Raw genomic sequence first — 24296 nt, 5'->3', positions numbered from 1 at the left:
TCCAGTAAACGCTGTGCGCCCCGCGCTCGGACAACTGTTCTTAGGGATAGGAAGGAAGGGAGCTTTGTTGATATTCCAGCACAAACATCCAGATGCTGGATAAATAAAAATAAACAGGCTTTTTAGTGCTCTGTGAGTTTGCAAGAGAATGTGAAAATCCCCCAGGGCCAAGGGTAACCTGGAGAAACCTGAACTCACAGAGGGAGAGGAAAGCAAATTCAGGGGCTGAAATCCGAGGGGAAAGGGTGAAACCAAGAACCCAGGGACCTGGGGATTAATTTGAAGGCACAGGAGGGGGTGCTGTGGGATGTCCTGAGGAGACGGACCACCCAGTGAGGGAAGGAGGAGAAAGCCACCTGTGGTCAAAAGCCACCAGGATAAAAGCTGCCCGCGTCCAGCTCTGCTGGGGGCGCTCCCTTCTGTGAATTTGCCATCAAAGCCTCTCCTGACAGGAAGAAGGACTCCAAAAATACGTCAGCCCATTCAGTAAGGAAATCTCCAAAGTGATAAATTTAAATGTAAGTGGTTCCAGATTGAATGGCTGCCCCTGGTGCGTGGCTGAAGCTACCAGATACTGCCCAGAGAAAGATATTCTCCATCCGGGTGCTTCAGCATTTCCATAGATTAAGTTCAGCCAGATATGAGTTCTCAGTTAAAATTTAAAAGGTCACTGAACACAGGAAGAAGCCAGGCAAGATGACCTATGCACAGGAGAAACAACAACAACAAAAAAACCCCAACAGATTAAAATCTTCAAAGACTTTCGCCGTCTGAATTATCAGCACAGGATGTATAATGATAACTTAGGAAATTATTAAAGAAATTAAAGACAATGCCAGAATGATGTAACGATTTTATTCCTCCGGGGAGCAGAGTGATTCTAAACTTGCACAGATGTCATAAAAGACCCAAACTAACAAGAAAGAAAAACTGACAAAACAGCAGGGAGAAACCGACAGACCCGCCGTCGTAGCGGGGAATTTCCAGCACAGCTCGTTCTGTGGTTACTTGTTCATCATACGAAACACGAGCGAAAACACAGATGAACCGAATCACACATTTAACAACTTGGACTTAATGGACTTGTGCAGAATCTCACAGCCAACATTTAACAAACATACGTTCTTCTTCAGCACATTGGGACAGTTGAAAAGTAATTGATCGTGCAAAATCATGGTGACCGTCTTTTTGAAAAGGGGCAATTAAGTTTAAATCAGTTTTTTAAAAGATGAAAACATCCATACTTTGGAAGTTGTAGAATATACTTCTGAATAATTCATGGATCTGAGACATCATCACGGAAGTTTCAAAATTCAAAGAACGAAAAATAATGTAGATACAAACGTATCAAAACTTGCAGGATTCAGCTTAGGCAGTTTTTAGAGGGAAATTTTGCCCTTAAACTTATATGAGAAAAGAAGAAAAGCTCACAATTCAAATCATATAAGAAATTAGGGGAAAAACAACCACAAAGGAAGCTTTAGAAAGTAGAAGGCGGAAAGAGTGTAAACAAAATGCAAAGCCTCCTGCAGAGAGAGTCAAGACAGTGAGAAGTTGCATTTCTTGATAAAAGTCTAATAAAATATACAAATATCTGGCAAAGAGTGATCATTTAAAAGAGAAATAAGGGAGAAGGCTAAAAAATAACACAAGGCAGGTACAGTCGAGTTTTAAAAAATAAGAGAATTCTATGAACAATAGTTCTGTGTGGATGAATTTAAACACTGAAAATTTTTCGAAAAAAAATAGCTCGCCAAAACTGACTCAAGTCAAAAAAAAATCTGTGTCGTCCTGTTACGATGAAAGAAACTGATCCAGTAGTTCTGAAATCTTCCGATACACGTGTACAAATATTTAACTTCAATAGTTTTATAGGTGAGCTCCACCAAACTTTAAGGTAGCACATTTTTCCAATCTCATATGCAAATTATTTTTGAACTTTAAAAAAAATACGGACTAGTCCTCATTTCATGAAGCTCAGATAACTTTGACACCAAAAGCAGACACGAATAGTATGAGAAAGTGCAGAGTTCAGTCTTACTTATGAACATAGATGTACAAGTCGTAAATAAAATGTTATTAGCATAATCCAGCGATCTGTAAAAAAAAAGTAATGCAGCACGGCCAGATAGAATTTTCCCCAGGAATATAAGGTTGGCTTAGCATTAAAACACCCATGTACAAAGTTAATCAGATTAACGGATTAAAGAAGCAGCTCCTATGATCACTTCGGTATACACAGAAAAATGTTTTATTGAATTCAGCACGCATCCAATATAAAACTCCTTAGCAGATAATAACAGGAGGAAATCCCGGCAGGGTATTTACCCAAAACCCACAGCAGATCTTACTGCCAGGTGACTGGTGTGGAGGTGAGTGCCTGCCCGGGATTACAGATGAAGGAGGTGAAGGCTTCAGAGGAGGGGCAGGTCCAACGTCAAGTATCAAACAAATTGGGAACAAAATAAGATGCTAGGAGCCTCTGGCCGTCAGTCCACAGTTCATCTCCTCCTCATAAGCGCTCTGAGAAACTCCTGGATGCAGCCCTAAAACACCCAGTTGTCCTTTTCACTTGAGACGACCTTCATTTCTATCAGAATTTCTGTTGCACGCTTACCTTTTCAGTTTCATCTTAAAGCCCTGCCGGGTAACATCAGAGCTTGTTCATTCTCAAGTGTGTTTAGAATGAAAGAGTTAGTGCCCCAAATTGGAGGCAAGGATAATAAATCAGAGGATGCTGCATTACTGAGTCCCTGGGAAGGCGATGGGTATGTTGCCAGTTTTTCCGCTCGATTTGCATTTAGAGGGAAGACCAACCAACCTGTTGTTTTGCTCCCGGTGTTAGACTTTCATTCTGCGATTTGATCATTCTGTGAAAACCACTTTCCCAGTGGGAACGGGCTTTTAAGCTGCTACACGTTCAGGAGAATTTTAAAAAGCATGAAATGAAATGCTTTGGGAGAATGACTCCTAAGAAAGCGATACCAAGTTCCCCTCACCTGGTGAAAGATGTGGGCTCACTTCGTGAAACTGGACACATGCAGGACATAATGGAATTGCTGGGCCGAGTGGCGAGCACGGGCAAGTTTAAATCAGGTGGACTCACTCGTAACAGATAACGTGGCCCCAGACTAACTGTTCGCGCTGTATTTCCATCTCGGTTTAAACTGCTGCATATCCCTTTTTCCAAGCCCGACTGGCTTCTTCCCCTGTTCTCCCCTCTGCTAGTCTGCGAGGCAGCCCGTCTTCAGTTCTGCCTGACTTCTCTCCCTTCTGACGTCCGCTGCCCAGGTTCACTACCCTGACAAGCCTAAACCTGAAAAATAACACACAACTGAGCTCGCATCAGCTGAGCTCTCAGTAAGCCCAGGGCATCGAGTTAAGTTTGTACACCTTCCGTCTCCCCGCTGGTATTTTTATTTCCATTCTACAGATGAAGGACTTGAGGCTTAGGAAGCTTAACTCATTTCACAGGATCCCACAGCTGCAGAGCAGAGCCGACACCCCTGCCTGCAAAGCCCATCTCCTGCCCTAACGTCGGCTTCCACCTGCCTCCCTCTTTCCTGACTCGGGTCTCCCCCACCCTGTAGCCAGAGGAATCATTCTGGAGACTAAAAATGATCGTTGACAGCCCCATTCCCAACTCTGTGTTTTAACATCTCACCTCGGCCCCTGCCTCCCTCAGACCCTGCGTGTTAGCCCCCGGGCTGTCTTGCTGCTCCCTGAACCCTTAAGACACATTCAAGCCTCCGCTCCTTTGAAGGGCCTCTGCCTGGGATGCTTCTGCAGCACCTCCTGCAAACTCCTGTCCGAATTCTAAGACAAGCCAAAGGCCGCCTCTTCTGTGAAGCCGTCCGTGATTCCCTTGGGCAGAGTGGGTCTCTCCCAGCTCTGTGCTCAAAGGACCCTCCATTGCAGTTCCCTGAGACAGCAGATGACAGCTGTTGCCTGTCACTGTGACTGTGTTTGCACAGCGGTCTCCCACACTAGACTGTGAGTTTCTGGAGTCTAGGGGCCTTGTCTCTTTGCCCCACAGTCCCTTGTGCCCAGTAAAAGGCCTGAGACTGTCTGTCTGTCTGTTTGTCTTTCCGTCTCCGTCATCAGCATCGGCATCATCTAACCCATCTATTCATTCATTCGCCAGATGCCTACAGAGCACTTACCAGAGACAACAGAACCAAGAAATGGGCCCAGAGTCAGAGAAACCTGAACTCACTCCTCCCCGGGGCTCTTGCCCTGCTCTGGGACTTCCAAAGATTTATTAACACTCTCTGCGCCTCAGCTTCCTTATCTGTAATACGGGATATTAGCAAATTTTCTTACTCTGTGCTGTTTTGTGAAGATTAAGTAAATTAATTCATGCAAAGATGCCCTGAATCGAATCTAGCACCGTGTAGGCATTCAGTGCATGCTGACTGCCGTTATCATTACTAATAATAAGATGATAGTGACTACTGTTACGTCCTCGACAACCCAGCCTCCGAATCCCTGCTGGGGAGAAGGGTGAACAAGACAGTCCCAGAGTCGTGAATAGAGCAGACATGAAGGAAGACAGTTCTAGAACCAAGTCTTGGATCCCAGTGGTGCTAAGTGGCAGGAAGCTGCAGGGGTGCGGCCAGGACTTGGGGGACAGGACTGACCTTTGGGAGAACCTGCCACCTGCAGCTTACAACCTGCAGGAGACTTTCGTTCCCACCTGATTTCCTGTTCCTAACCAGGGTTCACCTGGTCTTGGAAAATGAATGTGACCCGCCAGCTCTCTGTGCTCTGCCTGTTTGGTGGACGCTGGCAGGTGAGGGTTTGAGCCTTCCCTCCCCGTGCGGTGGGCTGGGGCCGACATCTTGGTGGAGGTCTGGTCCCAGACCAGGCTCCGGGCACACAGACAGAACATGCTGCTGGAAACTCACTAGCGCTGTTGGAAGCGCTTTGGTTATGTTTCCATGTGGAGCGCAGTGATGAGGAGGATGGTCGTAATCAGACACCTCAGCGTGCTGGAAGCCCGTGCTCAGAGCCCCAAGACTGCCGCAGCCCTGGGGGCGAAACCCACGCGCCACCCACACTATGACTTCATTCGCCCTCCAGCTGTTCTCTCCTGTCCTGGTTTTTTGAGCAGTGTCTCTGGGCCTTGGGGGAGCTTTGAGATGCTTCTGAGAATCTGAGGCCAGCTTTGCTCCTCTGCAGAAAGGCAGACTGTTTTGCACAAAATTTAGGAGGACCAAGGACCACCGTCTCCTGAGGATGCTTGGACAAAGCCTGTTGGGATTAAACCCCACCCTCACTCCAGCCCCACGCAGAACGCTGGCCAATCTGGTGGCTAACGGATTCAGCATCTCTGCATTTTATGAGGCCTGGGACCTTCCTGCCAGTTTCTCTTATGTACTCACCTAAGCGGGCAGCGGACAGGCTCTGGCAGCCAGATTCTCTGATCCTGGTGGGCTCGGAATGCACGTTTCTTCTCTTTGGCCAATGAGAGGCCGCATAGCCTGGGGGTGAAGGACACAAACCTGGAGCCCCCTGGCCTGGCCCCCTATTCTGGCTCTGCCACTCAAAGAATTGCATGACCTGCAAATGACTTAGTCTCTCCGCCTCAATTTCCCCATTTGTAACAGAGAAAGTAAATATGTATTCGGCACAGTTGGTATAAGGATTCAGTGAGTTGAATATATGCGGAGCCCTTAGAGTGGAGGCGGGCACGGTCTGAGTAGGCTCGGTGTTAGGTGTCATCCCCGGGCGCTGCTCCAGCACAGCCTTCATCGTGCGGGATGCGAGCTGACACCCCATGGATGGCAGCGACAGGTGCAAGCTGCCAAGCGTGATGCTACGTGCTGCAGGTGGGGTGATGGAGACACAGCCTGCCCCCCTGAGAGGTCACACTCCTGCTGCTGTATCCAAGTGCTAGGGACTGCACGGCTTAAATGACAGACATTTCTGTTCTCACAGTTCTAGAGGCTGGGAAGTTCAAGATCAAAGTGCCGGCCAATTCTGTTTCTGGTGAAGAATCTCTTCCTGGCTTGCAGACGGCCGCCTTCTCACTGTATCTTCACCTGACAGAGAGAGGGAGCTCTGGTCTCTTCCTCTTCGTAGAAGGGCACGAATCCCATCATGGGGTCCCACCCTCATGACTTTATCTAAACCTGAATACTCCCCAAAGCCCCCACCTCCAAACACCGTCCCACGGGGGATTAGGTGTTCAGCACGTGGATTGTGAGGGACCACAAACGTTCAGTCTGTAGTAGGCAAATACGAGCGGTGGTGAGTGGACAGTTGAGTCTGCATCTCCCAAGGGACCGAGGGACTCTGTGGTAAGCGCCTGATGGTTAGCTCTTTTGATTGTGATGTAAGTGCCTGGCATTTCAGCTTTTAATTGCGGAGGCATCTATTTCAAAGACATCCATCTAAATAAACAGGTTGCCAACTAGACAGCCCCATAAAGCCAGTCTGCACCATCTGTGAAGTCCCTCCTTTTGGAAAGCTCTGGTTGACCTACTTACCTGACCGCTTGAGTGACCTTCTTTTCTCTCTCTGAACCTTAATTCCTCTTCTTACGATTTAAATTCAGCATTTCAAAGTGACCCAGTGAAACCCCAGACACCCGACCCTTGACTCCTAAAAAGGCAGAGCCCCAGGTCCGTGTTCTCTCTCTCTACTTGTGACCCTGCTGTGTGGCCTGGCTGTGCCATGCACCCTCCAGGACATGTGAGTAATAAACCTGGTTTTCTCAAGGTCCTTGATGGTTGTTGCTGGGGCAAGTCTTGCCATCATAAGGAGAACCACAAGGACCAGTCCAACCTCAATGGTGGCAGGTGGGGGAAATGTCTGTGGGGGCTGCCACAAGGAGTGTGGGCCCAGGTGAGCACCCCCTGGCATCTCCAGCCAGTAGCATCATGGTCCGTAGGCTGGGACCAGCACAAAACAGAGCCCTTTCCTGAGGAGTTTCTTCTAAAGCCAGCGCTTGAAAGAAGACTCAGAATTGGCCAGGCAAACAGGGAAGGGCTCTGCAGGCGGGGGCCCAGCACGTGCAAAGGCCCGGAGGTGTGAGGCCCTGGTGCAGCCTCATCGCAGTGTTTGGCACAGCTGGATGGCGGAGGCAGGCAGAGGAGGTCCTGCCGGGCTTCCAGTGCCGCGCTGAGCAGGGCGGATGTCATCCTGCCGCCCACCTGCCGTGTGCTCACCTCCTGTCCCTCTGTATGCAGGAGCTCCAGGAGCTGGAGAGGAAGCTGGAGGACCAGCTGGCACACCAGGAGGCAGCCCAGCTGCAGCGGGCCCTGGCCAGCCGGCAGCAGTGGGCGGGCGAGGGGCCCGGGCTTCTGCAGGAGCCGGAGGAGACGGACTCTGAAAGGCAGGTCTCCGCGGTCCTGCGGCGAGCCCTGAGCAGGGGTCAGAAGTTACTGGAGCACCACCAGCAGAGGTGAGCGAGGGCCCGATGGCACCGTGTGGTGTCGGTCCCTGCGGGCCTGGGGGCACCTGGCCTCTCAGACTCAGCGGGACAAGGCCCACCTGGGCTGTCGTGCTCCCATCTGGCTGTCATCCCAGCACCTGGGCATGAGCTGCCAACTTCATAGCATACTTCTTCCCTGACATCTTTCTATACTTGATTTTTTTAAATCTCTATTTGATATTGATTCCTTTTTAATATTTAACATTGAGGTTTTACAGAAGATTATATTTTTCAACTTTCTTATTTTGAAATCATTACAGACGCACAAGAAATTTAGCACAGAGGTTCCATGGGCCTGTCACCCAGCTTCCCCCAATGGCACCATCTTACATGGTCGCAGCACGTGAGGCAGACTGGGGATCAACACTGGGACCAGGCAGTGAATACAGGACTTACTCAGGCCTCACCATAAACATAATATTTTATATCCTGCTTTTGTAAATTATAAAACAGACAGAGCCTCAATCTTTGTTCTTGTTTTTGGCCTCCTTTTTCAATTAACATTAGATAATTAGCCTTTACATCATGGCATTAAGAGCTCTTGAAAACATAAATTTTCCCCTTTATAGAGCCTAAGTCTCTTTATTTTCGAGTTATGATTAACATACAAGATTATATTAGCTTCAGGTGTACACCATAGTGATTCAGTATTTTTATACACCATGAGGTGATCACTGAGGTAAGACCAGTTACCATCCATCACCATACAAAGTTGTCACAACATTACTGTGTTCCCTGTGTGTCCATTGCATCCCCCTAACTTCTTTGTTTTAGAGCTGGAAGTTTCTATCTCTTAATCTTCTTCACCCATATGAACTATCCTTCCACCCCTTGTTTCCTCTGGCAACCACCAGTTGCTTCTTTGTATCCATGAGTCTGTTTCTATTTTGTTTGATTGTTTGTTTTGGTTTTTAGATTCCATATATAAGTCAAGTCATGCAGTATTTGTTTGTCCCTGACTTATTTCACTGAGCATAATACCCTCCAAGTCTATCCACGTTGCCCCAAATGTCAAGATTTCATTCTTTTTTACAGCTGAATAATATCCCATTATATCTACACCTACACCATGTCTTCTTTATCCGTTCATCTATGGATGGACACCTAATTGCTTCCACATCTTAGCTATTGTAAATAGTGCTGCAATGGATGTAGGGGGTCACACATCTTTTGGAAAACCTAATTTTTAACAGCTTCATAGTTTCCTACTGTGAATATAATATTGATGTGTAAAGGATAGGGTGCATGATTCCATTTTTGAAAACACACACAAATTAATTGGAAGAATACAGGCTAAACTGTAATAGATGTGATTTCTGGGAGGTGAGAATACAGGTGATTTTAACGTACTTAATGTAATGCTTTTCTGTGCAAAGACAGCATCAAAGTGCAGTTCTGTTTAACTGAAATAATTGTGTAAAGGACTGAATCTGTTTGATCAGAGCTCAGAGAAGCTGACTTTATTTAGACCCGATTGAGGATTTTAGGGTATTTTCTACCCTAGTATATTCCATACGTCATGGAGGAAATTGCTGATGATCAAGCTACTTACATGAAATGTACCTGCAGGGGGTTTGGAGTGTATTCACCAGCGAGAATGCAGGATGGATAGCCCGGGACGCCAACTTTAATCGGCCAGGTGATCGGCCGAAGACCCCCTGTGGGGGAGTCGGGAAACCGATGGAGACCTCATGTAACAAGGTGTCACCCGGCCCCTGTGCAGAGCCAGGTCCACCCCTGGGAGGTGGTTCTGGGCCCACTTCAACAAGGGCCCATGGTGGACAAAGCCCCGGATCTTGGTCTTCTTGAGCACAGGCATGGGAGCTAAAGTGGAGAGTTTAAAGTAGGATCACTGTTGGAGGGCAGAGGGGACGAAAGTGCCCACCGGACTGAGAAGGCATCTTGAGACCAAAAAACAAGGCGGGCAGCTCCACGTAACCGATGGCTCTGTTTATTACAGGGTAACTTACAGGGTGGGGTCAGGCAGATGGCAATCCGGAAGCACTCACAGCTGCCCCCAACGCCGCTGAGGAGCCCCTGGGACAGGTTGATAGTTAACCTAGAGTAGGTGCTTAGAAACAGGACGCACATTCCTAAGTCAAGACTTGTGAATGGGTCACCAGCCTCAGGGGCACTAAGACTACTCAGGGAAGGATTCGTCACTGGGGACTAACAGAGCACAGAGGCCAGCAGGTCCGAATGATTATCAAACAGTATCTATTAACTACAAAGCCCTTGATAACGGAGAAGTGATTCACAGCACCATCCTGGGCGGGTCAGCAAAGGAGCAGGAAAAACTGTGAGCACCCAAGATGGCCTCAGTCATGCTAACAGCCACACAGGTCACAGGTTGCCCTGCAAAGCCACAGGAAAGTCTCCCCACGGCTCCTACAGAGCTCCTCACTTCGAGGAGCACTGCGTCCTGTGGGCCCTGCCTCATCCATTATTTGCAAAGTAATCTGGGGAAGAAGAGGTAAAAGCTTCTTCTGGCTATAACTTTTGACGGATTTAAAAAATATGTATTGTAGATTAGATTTATGATCCTCTGTTATTTAAGTAGCTAGATGATCTGCTCATCGGGTCACTTTACAACAAAACTGGACTCATATAGACTCTGTTTTCACCCTAGTTTGAGAGAGGAGCAAGAGAGCAGTGTTGTGCTTGAAGACCTGCTGGAGAATATGGAGGCCGACACCTTTGTGACCCTGTACGGCCAGGTGAGACCACGTTAGCCACGCCCTGGCTCCACCCCTTGCCAGCACGTCACTTTACCTTTTTCTCAGAGTCCACATTTCCTCACCTGCCGGACGGGGATGAAAACACGAATCTTGGGAGCTGCCAAGCAGATGGGTGAAAACCCCGGCCCGGGGCCAGCACGTAGAGGACATTCGATCAGGGGTCACGGCAGCTGCAGTGACCACAATGATTATTGCCCTGGTCAGTTTCTTTTCTGTGATGGACAGGCACCCAAACCTTCTTCCCAGTCTTAAGTAAGTTTAATACAGAGAAGGATCCCCCAGGAACAAAGTTGGTCACTGAAATCTGGGCCATGTAAAGGAGCCTATGAGATTGCACCCACCTTTCAACTTTTCTGTGTTGAGCCCGGAGGTTCTGGCTCATTCTTGGCCAGAGCTGCAGCAGCTCTCGCCTCCCTTCCCGAGGCCGAGCCCCAAGGCTGTGCTCACAGAGCCACATGCAGGACTACTTACCTACGTCTGCTACTAGCTGTGTTTTCTGTGCATCCTAAGGTGGGCTTCCTGGTCTCTGTGAATCCCAGCAAACGTGATTTGTGACAGTGGCTTATGCTAATCACAAGCCGTCTGAAGGTGGATGTCACTGACCTTGCTTCAGTTCAATGACATCATCGTCACACTCTGTGATTCTTCCCAGCTTTCCTTCTTAGAGTTCCAGCCACCGTGTCTGTGTTCAGGTCAAGAAGGTATAAGTAGACAGTAACCCTGCTGTCTTTCCTTTCCAAGGAAGTACATGCCCTGAAGTCCCTGAAGTAAATTCTCGTGTCCCGAGGAGCCCTGGCCCGTGGACCCCCTGCCGCTGGTCAGGGCCTGCAAGACCAACACGTCCTCCTCAGTCTCCAAAAAGAGGGCCAGCAGGGAGCAGGGATGGGGGCGCCTTCAGGTGTCCAGCCAAGCAGAATCGGCCAGGCTGTCCACAGGCACACACAGCTTGCCACTTGTATTAACTTCTAGCAGAAGTATCAGCAGAAGCTGCTGTAATAAATTACCACCCGAACACAAATATATTATCGTACGGCTCCGTAGGTCAGAAGTGTTACGTGGATTTTGCCAGACTAAAACCCAAGTGCTGGCAGGGTCGCACTCCTTCTAAGGCTCTGCGGAGAATCTGTTTCCTGCTCATTCAAGTAATTGGCAGAATTTGGTTCATTGTGGTTGTAGGACTAAGGTCCCCATCTCCTTGCTGGCTGTCAGCTGAGAGCTGTTCCCAGCTTCTAGAGGTGCTTGCATTTCTTGGCTCATGGCTCCCTTTCTTCATCTTCAAAGCCAACAAATTGCATCTCTCTGATGCTTCTTCCATTGTCATCACATCTCTCTCTGACCTACCACACTGGGAAACGTTCCCTGCTCTTGAGGACTCAAGTGATGATGAGGTTGGACACACTTAGATAATCTAGGGTAATCTCGGCTCAAGATCCTTACACTCAATCACCTCTACAGAAAGTCCCTTTGCCGTGGAAGACAACGTATTCACAGGTCCTGGGCATGGACAGCTTGGAGACCCTTATTCTGCCAATCACACCAAACAGGAAGCCAAGATCAATGCCAGAAGTGTGCAGGTCACTGGTGAACCTAATGTGGCTCTTTCCTCTTTGACATGAGAGCTGATCTGGGCTTTCTAGATACTGGCAGCAAGGGAGCGCCTACCCAGGACGGGACCCAGGAGAGTACTTGCCCCTCATCTCACCATCTGGCAGGTTCTCCCATAACCTCCTCACAAGCAGGTCACGCAGAGGGGAAATTATTGCTGCAGTTCACACTGAGGGGCCAGGTGGAGCTAGGATTGGAGCCACGTTCTTCCTCCCCCACATCTGCTACAGAATTACCTGAGCTCAAAACGGGATGGGGGAGGGAGCTGAAGTTTTCGGAACACCTGCTGTGCTCTGAGTGTCGTCCCAGCCCTTGTGTCTGTTATTCACTTACTCCTTGCAGAAAGCTGGGACCTGGGGACTATCTTTTCCATTTTAGGAACAGAGAAACCAAGGCGTGAGGGCACCAGGGCTCATCTCCGACCCTTGGAGCTCAGGATTCAGCCTGGAGTTGGTGACTACACAGGGTGTACTCTTCCTGCTCGGTTTCCCCGCCGAGCAGATAAGGCCCCTGGCCTGGGGCTCTGTGCGAACTGAGCCACCTCCCACCCTCACTTCGGTTACCCCTCTCTTTCTTCTTCATTACTAAGAGACTTGACAGATGGCCAAAGTGTCACACGTGGAATTTCATCCAGGTTCATTTCTAGTTTGTTGGCTCTTTTAAACTGTGAACTCTGCTGAAGAATTGGTCCTATAAAGATTAGATGCTGCTGGCGTGGAAGCCCTGGACCGCAGGGGCCAGTCAGGGGGTGGCGACTCTTCTCACCGCCCTGTGCCTTTTATAGTCTCCCCAGCAAAGTCTAGTCAAATGTATTTCTTTCTTTCCAGGCCCTGTGTATTACTGAGGGTTTTCTAGAGAAGCAGAACCACAAGGACTTGGGTGGGGGGTTGGAGAAAGAGAAGGGGGAGGGGGTGAGAGAGAGAGAGGTTTATTTTAAGGAATTAGCTCATGTGATTATGGAGACTGGCAAGTCCAAGAGGCTGGCAGGGTAGACCAGCAGGCTGGAGACCTAGGGAAGAGCCACTGTTGCAGTTTGAGTCCAAAGCCCCGCTACTGGCAGAATTCCCTCTGGCTCAGAGGTCAGTCTTTGTTCTATACAGGCCTTCACCTGATTAGATGAGGCCCACCCACAATGTGGCGGGCAATCTGCTTTAAGCCCACTAATTCAAATGTTAATCTCATCCAAGAGCTCCTTCACTGAAATATCCAGAATGTCTGTCCAACTGTCTTGGCTCAGTGACCCAGACAAGTTGACATATAAAATTAACCATTACCCTCTATGTGGATTAGTCCTGTATTTTGCCAGTTTCTTTTTTGTATCAGGCAAAAGAATAACCAGGGAAGCCCAGTCCTCCCTCCCTCTCTTCCTGCTCCTCCTAATCTTTCTCATTCCTCCTCCACCTTCTTCTCTCTCTCTCCTTCTCTGTCTCCTGATTTATTTCTTGATGATTACAGTGCCTTAGGGACAACATAGTTTGAATTACAAAATTTGCATGAAAGATACTTTCCACATTAGCATCCATGTCTTCATATTTATGCAACTTTGCCAGCTCCTTTTTTTGCATATTTATGACGATATCAAGATAACACTCTGAAAGCCTGCTCTGTGCTAGATACATCACACATCATCCTGGTTAATGCTCACTGTTGTTCTGGGGACCCTGGCGGTGGGGAGCGCCTCCCCCAGGCACTGCTGCACATCCATCAGCCTTTCTGTGATGTTGATGGTCCCAGCGGCAGCTGATATTAGCCCACTGATGACAAAAGACATGGAGGGGACCATGACTTGACAGATGAAGAAACTGAGGGTCAGAGAGGTGATGTGACTTAACCAAGGTCCCAGTCAGTGGTGGAGCTGATTTTAAATCAACTTTTCTTCCTTTAAATGCTCTGCTTCACTCCACTTCAGGCTACTGCACAATTCCCTTTGAAGCAAAGTATTTCCTAATTGCTTCATGAATAAAATGGGCAGGGTGCTCATTTAAAAATGAGTGGTACTAACTCAGCAAACGAGAAGCTTCCCTGTGCTGAGTTAGGGAGAGGCTGGACCCCCTCTGTGCTCCTCCCTGAACTCATCTCCTTTATTCCCTCAAGGCTCCAGCATGACTGTGGCCACTTGTAGACAATAGAGTGGAATTCTTTTTTAACCACATAAGGTGTGACTTGGAGTCAGCTTAACTACAAAGACTCCGACATCCTCTGAAGAAGCTTTGTTCTTACGTAAATGTTTACTCTGTTCCTAGTAAGCGGCAAGGGCTACCCTAGGCACCGGGACTTGAGCAGCAAACAGAAAAGATGCAGTCCCCGCCCTCGGGAGCTGACATGCTAGTGGGAAGGGCAGGCAGTCAACAACACAGATACATAGACTGAGCAGTGTTTTATGGGGATTATGATCTCATTTTTATAGTTATGCCCCTCCGTCCATCAGTCCATCTGTCTGTCTATCTGTCCATCCATCCACCTACCATCTATCTGTCCATTCATCCATCCATCTATTTACATATATGCCTAGAAAGAGTCCTGGAATGTAGTGTGCCTAATTTTACTGATAATTATTTCTGGATAATGGCACTTGGAATAATTACTTTAACATTAATCTTTGTGCTTTTCTGCATTGTTTGGATTCCTTAAAATAAGTAGTATTTCTTAAAAATAAAGACAAGGATGAAATATGCCAAGATACACTCAGACGATGATAATCTTTGCCGAGTCCCATGGTGGTGAAGCAGAGCAGGAAAGAGGGACAGGCAGGGCCTGCTGGCAAGTGTGATCTTCCTGCCACCCTCCTCCGCGTGGACATCTGGTTCCCGTGTTCCTCTGTGATTCATTTCAGTCTCTAGAAATGGCTCCGGATCTTTAAAGCAACGTGGTCCACACAGATGCTTTCTGTGTCACCGCCTTCGGGAAGACTTGACCCAGTGACATGGGCTGAGGATCATTGGTCAGTAAACTTCCGGGCTGGGAAGGCCATGGCCATGAGCCCGTGGCTCCCCACATTCACCGGGGGGAACCCCAGCTATGCAGGGTTAGCCTCTGCCTCAGGGAATCTGCAGGGTGTTTATGAAGTCAAGGTTTATCCATCATTTATTCGACACACATCTGTTGATCTCTTTCTCTGTACCAGGAACTGGGTCAAATGCTGGAGATAGAGGCATATGATACTGACCGCATCCTGAAACCTCACTGGAGACACACATAAGAAATTGTACCGTTGTAGCTGAGTTGATTAAAACCAATGAGAGATCAGAGGAGAGGCACTGTCCTAGCATGTGGGGTCAGGAAAGGCTTCCAGAAAAGCCAACACTCACACAGAAACCAGAAGAATGAGTTTGAAGAGAGCCAGGCAGAGCGCAGTGTGGGGAGGAGGGTGTTCCAGGCAGAAGGAAGCGCGTGGATGGTAAGGAAGGAGGTTTGGTACTTATAATACACCTTTCCCCAACACTTCACTAAAAACATCGGTCAAGCTCATAAGCAGCGCCATGCTTCCAAATCCAGGGGTCAGGTCTCTGTCTTCTTCTTTCTTGACCTCTCTGGCACTTGGCCGGCCGCCCTCTTCTTGGGTATGTTCCTTGGCTTCTGATACCAGAGACACCTGGTCTCTCCCGGCCCCAGGTTGCCTGTGGCCAGGCCCCCCGTTGGATGCTGCTCTGCGTCATGGCCTTTAGATGCTGGGGGCCTGAGGACTTGGTCCTTTACCTCCTTTCCTCTCAGCTACATTCACTCCCCTGCTGGCGCCATCAACATACCGGTCACCATCTAACCCCGCCTCCAGACGCCTGCCCTGCACGTGAGACGACATCTCCACTAGGGCACCTGTGAAACACGTGACATAACCTGTCCAAACAGAGCTACAAGTGACTGAGGGTTCTCTCCCCCAAACGTGCGCCACCCATCTCACCAAATGGCACCTCTGTTCACCCAGCAGCCCACGTGAGAGGTGGTGGCGTCATCCTCTATTCTCGTCTTTCAGTGAAGCTTGCTGGCTCTGCCGTCTTAGTGTCCCCCTCCCGTCACTTCCCACCACTCCCTCCGTCATTCTGGCTCAGGCTGCCAGCATCTCTTGCCCGAAATGCCTCCGTCCTGCTGCCTCTCTTTTTGCAGATGGTCCCCTGTCCCTGTGTCATCAGAGTAGTCTTTTAAAAATGAAAATCAGCTCATGGCATTCCTGCTGCTTAAAATCCTGCAGTGATTTCCCATCTCATCGTGAAGACAAGCCAAAATCTCACTTAGTGAAAAGGTCCTGTATAATCTGACCCCAAGCCACCCGTCCCACCTTATCCCCTGTCACTGTCCTTCTCACGCCGGCCACACAGGCCTCCTTTGCTCTCCATCAGACGTGCCGAGTCATCCTCGCCTCAAGTCTTTGCTCTTGCCTCCTCTGCCTGGAAGGTTCTTCTCTTCCATGGGCGTGTGGCTCCTCACTTCATCCAAGTCCCTGCTTAGACGACACCTCTCAGAGGAGCCTTCCCTGGCTACCCATCTCAGACATCAGCCACCTCCACCCATCACCCTCTGGCTCTTTCTCTTGCCTTGTTCCCATCCTGACACCCACGTACCGCTACCTGATAGAGCCTACCTGTAGGTTTACCATCTGTCTCACCTGTGAGCCTTGTGAAGGCAGGGACTTTGTGTCACTTACTGCTCTGTCTCCAGTGCCTGGAACAGGGTCTGGCCCCCAGTAGGACTCCATCATAGTGTTAATTGAGTGAATAAATGAATGTGTCCTCATCATTTGGCATAATGGCCCACCAAACAAGTCTGCATCCTAATTCCGGGAGCCTACGAATAGGACCTTTTATGGCAAAAGGGACTTTGCAGATGTGATCGTGGATTTTAAGATGGGGTATTAGCCTAGACGACTGCCGTGGGCCCTCAGTGTAGCCGCAAGCAGCCTTAAAGAAGGGAGCAGGAGGAGTCACAGTCTGAAGAGAAGGCCACGTGGCAATGGCAGATGCAGGGACTGGAGGAAGCACTTTGAAGACAGGGAGGGGCCATAAGCCAAAGAACGCAGGTGGCAGTGAGAGGCTGGAGGTGCCCAGGAAACGGATTCTCCCCGGAGCCCCCAGAAGGAGCCAGCGTGGCTGACCCCTGGACTCTAGCCCAGTGCCACTGATTTCAGTCTTCCAGCCTCCACAGCTGCAGAACAAACGTGTGTTGTCTGAAGCCACTGCGTGTTTGTGGTGATGTGTTACAGCCGCAGCAGGAGGCTCATAGAAATACCATAACAAAAGCAACAACCAGCACTCGCTGAGTGGCCACGATTTGTTGAGCGCGGCGCCTCGGTGTCTTGTAAAGTCAGAATTCTTTTTAGGTGAAAGTAACAGAAATTCATTTCAAATGAGTCTGAGCATAAAGGGAATGGATCGATGCCCTGATTGTTCTCCAAAAGAGCAGGGCTGAGCTCTAGGGGCCCAAGTGACAGAGGACACTTGGTGGGTCTCTGCTTCTCCGTCTCTCTCCCATTGCTTTGTGTCCACTAGTAAGCTGCTTCCCCACAGGAAGGGACGTGGTAACTGGCAGCCTTGAGCTGATGGCCCTTCAGCATCCAGCTCTCCTGGCTTTGCTGTAAAAGTGCTTTCTGTGTTGTATCTTCCTAGCGTGGAACAGTTTTACACCCCCCAGTTCATTTTGTCCTTCAAAAACCCTTTGACGCAGGTATTATTGTTACCCCATTTTACAGATGAGGAAGTTGAGGCACAGAGGAAAATAAAGGCACTACCCAGAGACACACAGTTCTGTGCAGCGGGGCTGGGAGCCAGCGCAGGTTTGGGGGAGTGGAGAGCCTGCACTCTCTTTTTCTAACCATTAAAAAAAAATACTTTTAGATTCACACGAAGTTGCAAAGCTAGCATCGAGAGTTCCAGTGCCCCGATCCGTTTCATGGTTTCCCCCAGAGGTTGCATCTTACAGAACTCTTGTACAATATCCAAACCAGGAAGCTGACAGTGATGTAAAATGTATGTACAGTTCAGTGTCATTTTATCACATGTCGTTTCATGTAACCGACACCACAGTTAAGATACAGAACTATTCAGTCGCCACAGAGATCTGCTTTGCTCCCCCTTGCTGGTTGTATCCACTCCCCGACTCCATTACCACCCTCCCCAATGTTGTCAGCTCTGGAATGTTATTCACATGGAATCCTACAGGGTGTGGCTGTGGACGCTGGCTTTTTTTGTGCAGTGTGATGCCCTAAGGATCCTCCAGTTCTTTCTTTTCATCACAGACAGGTGTCCCATTTCTTTAACTGTCCACGGGTTTAGGGACATTTCAGTTGTTTCCAGAGCCTGTGCTGTGTCCCCTGAGCCCCATCGCCTCATGGAACATGAGTAGGAGGAGGGAAAATTACTAATCGGCCCTGCTGCAGGCCAGGTCTTTAGCTGTGACAAGTGAGTCGGAAGGGATGGGTGAAGGCTTTGAGATCACCATGGGAACCGAGGCTGCTGACCAACTAGGGTTTTTTTGACAGCTCTGTGAATTTGGGAGCATGTTTTCAAGACCGAGCCACTAAAATATTTATCTCCCTGGGACAAAAAGTCCTAAGACCTTAATCCCCGAAAACTTGTTGTCCATCAAGGTTAGAGCGGTGAGGCTCTGAGCTCCCTGTGTTAACCCCTCTAGGAGCTGAGACTGGCCTCCTACCTGTCGAAGCTGACGATGGTGCCGGGGGGCACGCTGCGCCGGCTCCTGAGCGTGGCTCTGCCCGCAGCCTCCCAGCCTGAGCTGCTGGCCGTGCTGGACTCCATCGGCCAGAAGCATCAGGACCACGTGGTGGAGAATGATGGCGGCGGGGTGCAGACCGACCTGGGCAGGAGGCGGTGAGTGCAGGGTCGGGCTGCCTCTGGAAAACAGTGAGTGAGGTCCCATAAGGAGAACGGATGGGGGAGGGAGCAGGACCCCGAGGGCACAAGCACACGCCTTCCCAGGGGAACTTCGTTACAGCATCCAAGAGATGGCGCAGACAGCATCCAAGTCGCCATGAATCCGCTTTAAGTCTCAGTAGCCCAAGTATTTTGCCCACAGCTTCTCTTTTCATCACCAATTGATTCCTCCAGTGGACTTTTAAGAAAATAAGTGTCCCTGAGCTGTAAATATGCCATATGCGCACAACAAGTACATAAAGGAAAAAGAACACAGAGAAACAGCCATGGTTCTATCAGCTGGAGAAAACGGCTGTTAGCATTTTGTTACAGTTCTTCCTCCAGAATGTGTCTGCTGAGTGTGTGCTGCGTGCGTGTGTGTGTGTGTAGGAGTCCCAGTACATACAACCTGACAGCCTGCTTTTCAGAACCTCACAGCAGAAGCAAGTTTGCATGTTACCTTTCAGCTCTTTTTCATGTGTAAACGTCTATCTCATTATCACACTATCTAGACTATATTTCAGCTGTTTTTATTAACAATTTAAAATTCATACTTTTGAAACATCTGCATAGATACTATTTTTAATGGCTGCCTGTTATTCCACTAGGTGTGTAGGATAGTGTATGTACCTGCTACCCTGTTACTGGACATTTAGTTGGGTTCATTTTTCCTCAATTACGGGTAATGCTGGAGAGATGCTTTCCTTAGGGTCAAGTTCCAGGTGTGAATTTGGGCAGTAAAGCCTCTTTGCAAAGAAAGGCAGGAAGTGGGGCTGTGGACAAGGTGGGTTTGGGGCAGCCAGCGGTACCACTTGAGAACAGATTTTGGCAGCGGGAGGGTTACCAGGACAGCCACGACCAGACCTGAAAGTGCAGAAGGCCGGGCAGTGAAGCCGGCGCCTCAGCCAGGATCCAGGGGAGGCTGGGGATGGGCGTCTCGGAGCCCAGGAGTCTGTTGAAACTGCGTGATTGCATCGATAAGTGTATATGTATGTTATTTTTCCTGACTCATAGGGGTCCCTGACTCAGAAAGGTCAGAAGCACTGCTGAGGGCTGAGAGTGGTCCGGGCTGGTGCAGGTGTGAGAGAGCTGGGTGAGGGCGTGGTCAGGGCAGGTGTGGGCGTGGTCAGGGGCAGCAGGGCGTGGTCAGGGTGGGTGTGGTTGGCGCTGGGTGTGGGTGTGGCCAGGGCTTTTGTGGGCAAGTCAGAGTTACAAGTCTCAGCCTGGTCTCTCCCAGTGCACAGTCAGGGAAGAACATGCTGAGGGCAGGTATTGGAGTTGACCCTGGAGCTGGAACATGTGTGGTCACAGGGAAGCCACCTGTGCCCGAGAGCCACTCATGGGGACCTTGTTTATGGAGTTCCCCTTTGTTCAGTTTAGTTTGGGAGGCTGGTGAGCCGGGATGGGCAGGCTGCTGGGGGACAGAGCAGGAGCACCCAGGTGGCTTGTCACCATGAGCATGACACTCCCTTTCTTTGCCCGACCGCATGGCCAAGTGGGCTGGATGACTTCTGGGTCCCAGGCCACTCGCCATAGTAACTGAGGGCAGGGCTGTCACTACTCTAGTGTCCCAAGTGCCTGGTGCCTGGTCACACCATCAGTCCAGGGTCTTGGGTTTCAAGCAGCAGAAACGACTGACTAAGCAAGAAAGGGTGAGTGAGGGGCCCGTCAGAATCCAGGAAAAGCTGGACGCCGGGTCCCTGGACAGGCAGGACCGGGACAGGATGAGGGCCTTCCTCTCTGGGTGTGCCCTTCAGAGGACCAGCCTCCTTTGCCCAGGAGCTGGACTCCTAGGACAGAGAGCCTGGCCCAGCCTGTCTACCACCAGGCAAGGCAGAGTATGAACTTGGCCAGAGCTGGGCACAGACAGGACTCTCAGTCCCACTCTGTCTTACTGACTTGAGTCCAATCCTGTGAACATCTCCCCCCTCCCTCTCCACTAGGATGTCCCTTCTTCATTCTAGAATCACACTCCATCACGTGGCATTAGGGCTCCCTGCCTTGCCCACCTTCCAAGCTTCTACTGTGCTTCTTAACTTTCTTATTCTTATATTTGTAAAACACTTGCTGAGCTCCTTATATGCCACTGTCCTGGGCGCTAGTGTATGTGGGAGAGTGAGGGACAGTCCTGCCGCGCGGAGAGTCCCCTCCAGTGGGAGAGCTGGGCCATACACAAGCCAGCGCGTAAAGCCCATTCCTTCACATAGGCTGCCTGCCCTCCCTCCGCTGGGACGCCGGGACTCAGTTCAAGTGTCCTCACATCTAGGGAGCCTTCCTCTATCTGACTGATGTCACCTGGTACCTGTCGGGAACCCCTGGACTGGGGACCCCTTGCGGGCAGAGATATTGTCTTGACTAGGCTGCTAGATCAGTGTTTGTGGAGTGAGTGAGGGAACGAACAGTGAAAGGTCAGGGTTAGGGTTTCTCCTGTCACTGAGAAGAGAGAAGTCCCCTAGGGCTTTTTAGGATTACACATTGCTTGGAGATTCTATTCTTTTTGAAAATATAAGCACACTCCCTTCTCACCTTCAGGAAACACCAGGGCTGGTGGCAGGACTTGGAGAGCAAACTTCGAGGAGAACTGATAAGCAGAGGATTAGAAAAGATGCTCTGGGCTCAGGAGAGGAAGGAGCGGTAAGGAGGGCGTCTGCTCGGTGGGCTGGGAGGGGTCAGCCAGGCTGCCTGTGAGCCTGAGGGGAGGTGGGGGGGCCGCGAAGGGAGGGTTACTGCAAACTCACCAACGACACTCCTTCCCTAAGGACCACAATCTTTATTCAAAGCAGGCTTTGTTTAGAAGCTGAAGATAAGCCTCTGGCTGTCAGTGGGAGCAGATTCTCCTGATTTTTATTAGCATTTTAATTGCGGGATTTATTTTAACTAATGGCTCTTTTTAAATGGGCTCCCATTAGATGGAGAATAATTCTTTATAGATGTGCGGACTCCATAGCTGACAGAGCCATCTCCTGTCTCGCTGCATGGAGCCTCCCCGCTTTCCAGAAAGTGGGGAAGGTCCCACCGCCACTGTTCCCCAGCTCAGAGCAGCCCGAGGCAGAGGCCCAGCCTGCAGGCGGGAAGTCGTGGCCTTACGTCCCCGCTCTTGTCCCTCAGTTTCCTCTGCCAAGTGCCCTTCTCTGTTAGCTGTGGTTGCTGCACATCTGGAGAACAGAGGAAGGTGAGAGGCAGGGTGGCTTCAGCTCGCTACAAACACGAGACCAAGCAGCTCCCCCGTTTCCCCGTAGTGGGGACTTGGAGGAAGAGTCACATCAGGCAGATTGGGAATAGGTTAAAAAGTGATATCCAAAGGGTGCTCTGGACACAGCCGATGTCCAAGGGAAGTGTCTGATCCGAGTCCTGCCCCTTCCAAAGTGTCTCAGAGCTCCGGTGAAGGTGCTAAGACCAAACTTCTGAACCGTCCACGATTAAAGTCTAGGAGCCATTGATCACAGTAGGCTGGGAATCAGAATTTAGTCCCAGAGAAATTAGATGCGGTTGTTGAGCACAAAGCAAGACAGTGAAATTCAAGCCGTGTAAATGTGAAGCGCTCCACCGAGGAACGGAGGTCAGCTGCTCAGGGTGGAGGTGGGGACGCAAAGGCGGTCCTGGGCGCACAGGCGTCAGCGGCGCGGGTACAGGCCAGGGGGGCGCTGGCCGCACCGTCCCGGTTCCCTGTGCTCCTGGCAGTGTCCTGCTCTCCCTCCAGGCCCTGTGGACGGATGGTGGGAGGAGGAGAGTCTGTGAATCCTTACTCAGATTCATACCCGCTGCAGGGGCAGGAGTCAGTGGTGGTGGCGGTGGAGCCTGACCCGCTACGTCTGTTCAGGAAGAGTCCACAAGCCCTCCAGTAGCCTCCGGCAGATCGGCCCCCAGTGACCTGGCCCCGTCCCGCACTGCTTGGGCAAACAACCCTGTGGCTTTCAGGCTGTCCAGGGCTCTCAGAGGGAGTCAGAGCCGTTAGCAAGTGCAGCCAGGATCTAGGGGCTGGACCGCTCATGGGCAGGATCACAGCCGTCCTTTCTCGGGATATTTCCAAAGCCTGTCACTCTGTTCTATTTCCAACACGTTTTACCTAACTTCTGACTGGGCTTTATAATCAGGTTCTATCCATCTGCTTTGAGTGGGAGGCCCACGGGCAGCAGTGTCATAGTAAATGTTTCACACTCGTCCAGGACGGTGGGGGAAGAGAGGAGCTCTGATCTGTAGCTCTTGCCAACTTCCATCATGTGAAACCCTCCCACCCTGGCTGGTTCCAAGCTGCTGACAGGTTCACAAAACTCTGGAAAAGTGAACAGTCCTGAGTCGGTGAGCGCTGTCTGCAGCACACCACAGCCACAGGCTTCAGCTCATCCCGGGGCAACCAAAGGGAAGAACCTTTATTTAAAATGACACTTGACTGAGGACCTAGGGACCCAAAGGGGTTTTCCTTGAGGAAGTTTTTGGGACACTCGGTAGGGTCAGTTGCCAAAAATGTCGAATCTGATCTTCTGTTCTTTCTTTAGCATATTAAAGAAGACGTGTCCCGCTCTCAGAGAGAGGATGGCATTCTCTGGAAAAGGAAGTTGGCCGCACCTGTCCCTGGAGTCCGTCGGCGAACTGGCCCCAGTGCCCATTGTAGGGGCAGAAACCATTGATTTATTCAACACCGGCGAAAAGCTCTTTATCTTCCGAAATCCCAGGGAGCCGGAGATCTCACTGCATGTCCCCCCCAGGAAAAAGAAGAACTTTCTAAATGCCAAAAAGGCCACTTGGGCCTCAGGCATGAACTAGCCCAAAGGAGTCTGAAGACAGATTTGCTTTCTCCTGCCCGTGTGTGTGTGTGTGTGTGTGTGTGTGTGTGTGTGTGTGTGTGTAATGTACAACCTGCAGATGTAAACTGCACGTGCAGAAGACACAGACACCCCCCAACCCTCGCCTTCCCTCCACGGCTCTCAGTGACTCAGTTTAATCTGGTCTTGTGCGTTCCCAGATGGGCCACTCTCTTCAGCGTCACAAGGGACATGAAGAGACAGAGGCCCAGCCTGTGAACGCTGGTTGCTTTCAGTCCCACCTCGCCGAGGGTCTGGAGGAGACCCCAGCCCCCACTCACATCCCCGCAACGGCTGCCTGCAGGTTGGGCTGTGTGTCAGAGGCCACGCTCTCTGTTCTTACGTTGTATGTTTCTTACATGTTCTTTTTTTATCAAGGGAACTTCTGAAAATAAATGCATTTGATGCAAAGCTCTTCTCGGTGAAGCTCGTTTTTGCTTTCTGTAGGGACTGTTCATTTTTAATCACTTCTTGTGTTTTGGCCCCACACTGTGGTATTTGACAGAGATCTGCTCTCTGTGTTTCCAGTGGCCAGAAGATGTGCAGGCCACAGGGCGGTACCATCTCCAACCCACATCACAAAACTCAGCGGCTTAAGAAGGTGAGGTGATTAGTGCGAGATCATAAAGCCAATAAGTTAACCAAGAAGGACTCCCACTATAGCCCCAAACTCCTGTGCCTTCTCCTGCTCCATCAGTGGACACTCCTGTCCTCACCCGTTTGCCAACAAACTGACTACACACAGGTCCTCATGTGTCTCAGTGCTTTCCTGTGCCCTGACCCTCATCATCCTCACGGTGGTAGTTGAGCCAATGAGGTCCCACTGGGGCTGGACCGGATCATGGTCTCAGCT

At 50.1% G+C, this 24296-nt stretch overlaps 1 protein-coding gene across 7 annotated transcripts in view; it reads left to right on the top strand.

Annotated features, from left to right (window-relative positions):
• EVC2 (EvC ciliary complex subunit 2) overlaps positions 1 to 23858 on the top strand; it is a 122469-nt gene extending 98611 nt beyond the window's left edge. For all 7 annotated transcript variants that reach the window (XM_074350474.1, XM_074350493.1, XM_074350491.1 and 4 more), the window contains 5 exons: positions 7194 to 7408; positions 10068 to 10155; positions 18403 to 18599; positions 21174 to 21275; positions 23138 to 23858. In XM_074350474.1, coding sequence (XP_074206575.1) covers positions 7194 to 7408; positions 10068 to 10155; positions 18403 to 18599; positions 21174 to 21275; positions 23138 to 23405 — 870 coding nt within the window. In that variant the 3' untranslated portion in view covers positions 23406 to 23858. The remainder of the gene's footprint in view (positions 1 to 7193; positions 7409 to 10067; positions 10156 to 18402; positions 18600 to 21173; positions 21276 to 23137) is intronic.
• Positions 23859 to 24296: the final 438 nt, after the last annotated feature.

The sequence above is a fragment of the Camelus bactrianus genome, chromosome 2 (genome assembly GCF_048773025.1).
Source record: "Camelus bactrianus isolate YW-2024 breed Bactrian camel chromosome 2, ASM4877302v1, whole genome shotgun sequence".
Classification (NCBI taxonomy): Eukaryota; Metazoa; Chordata; class Mammalia; order Artiodactyla; family Camelidae; genus Camelus; species Camelus bactrianus.
The sequence above is the reverse complement of the archived record's forward strand: the minus strand, read 5'-3'. Positions and strand labels throughout refer to the sequence as shown.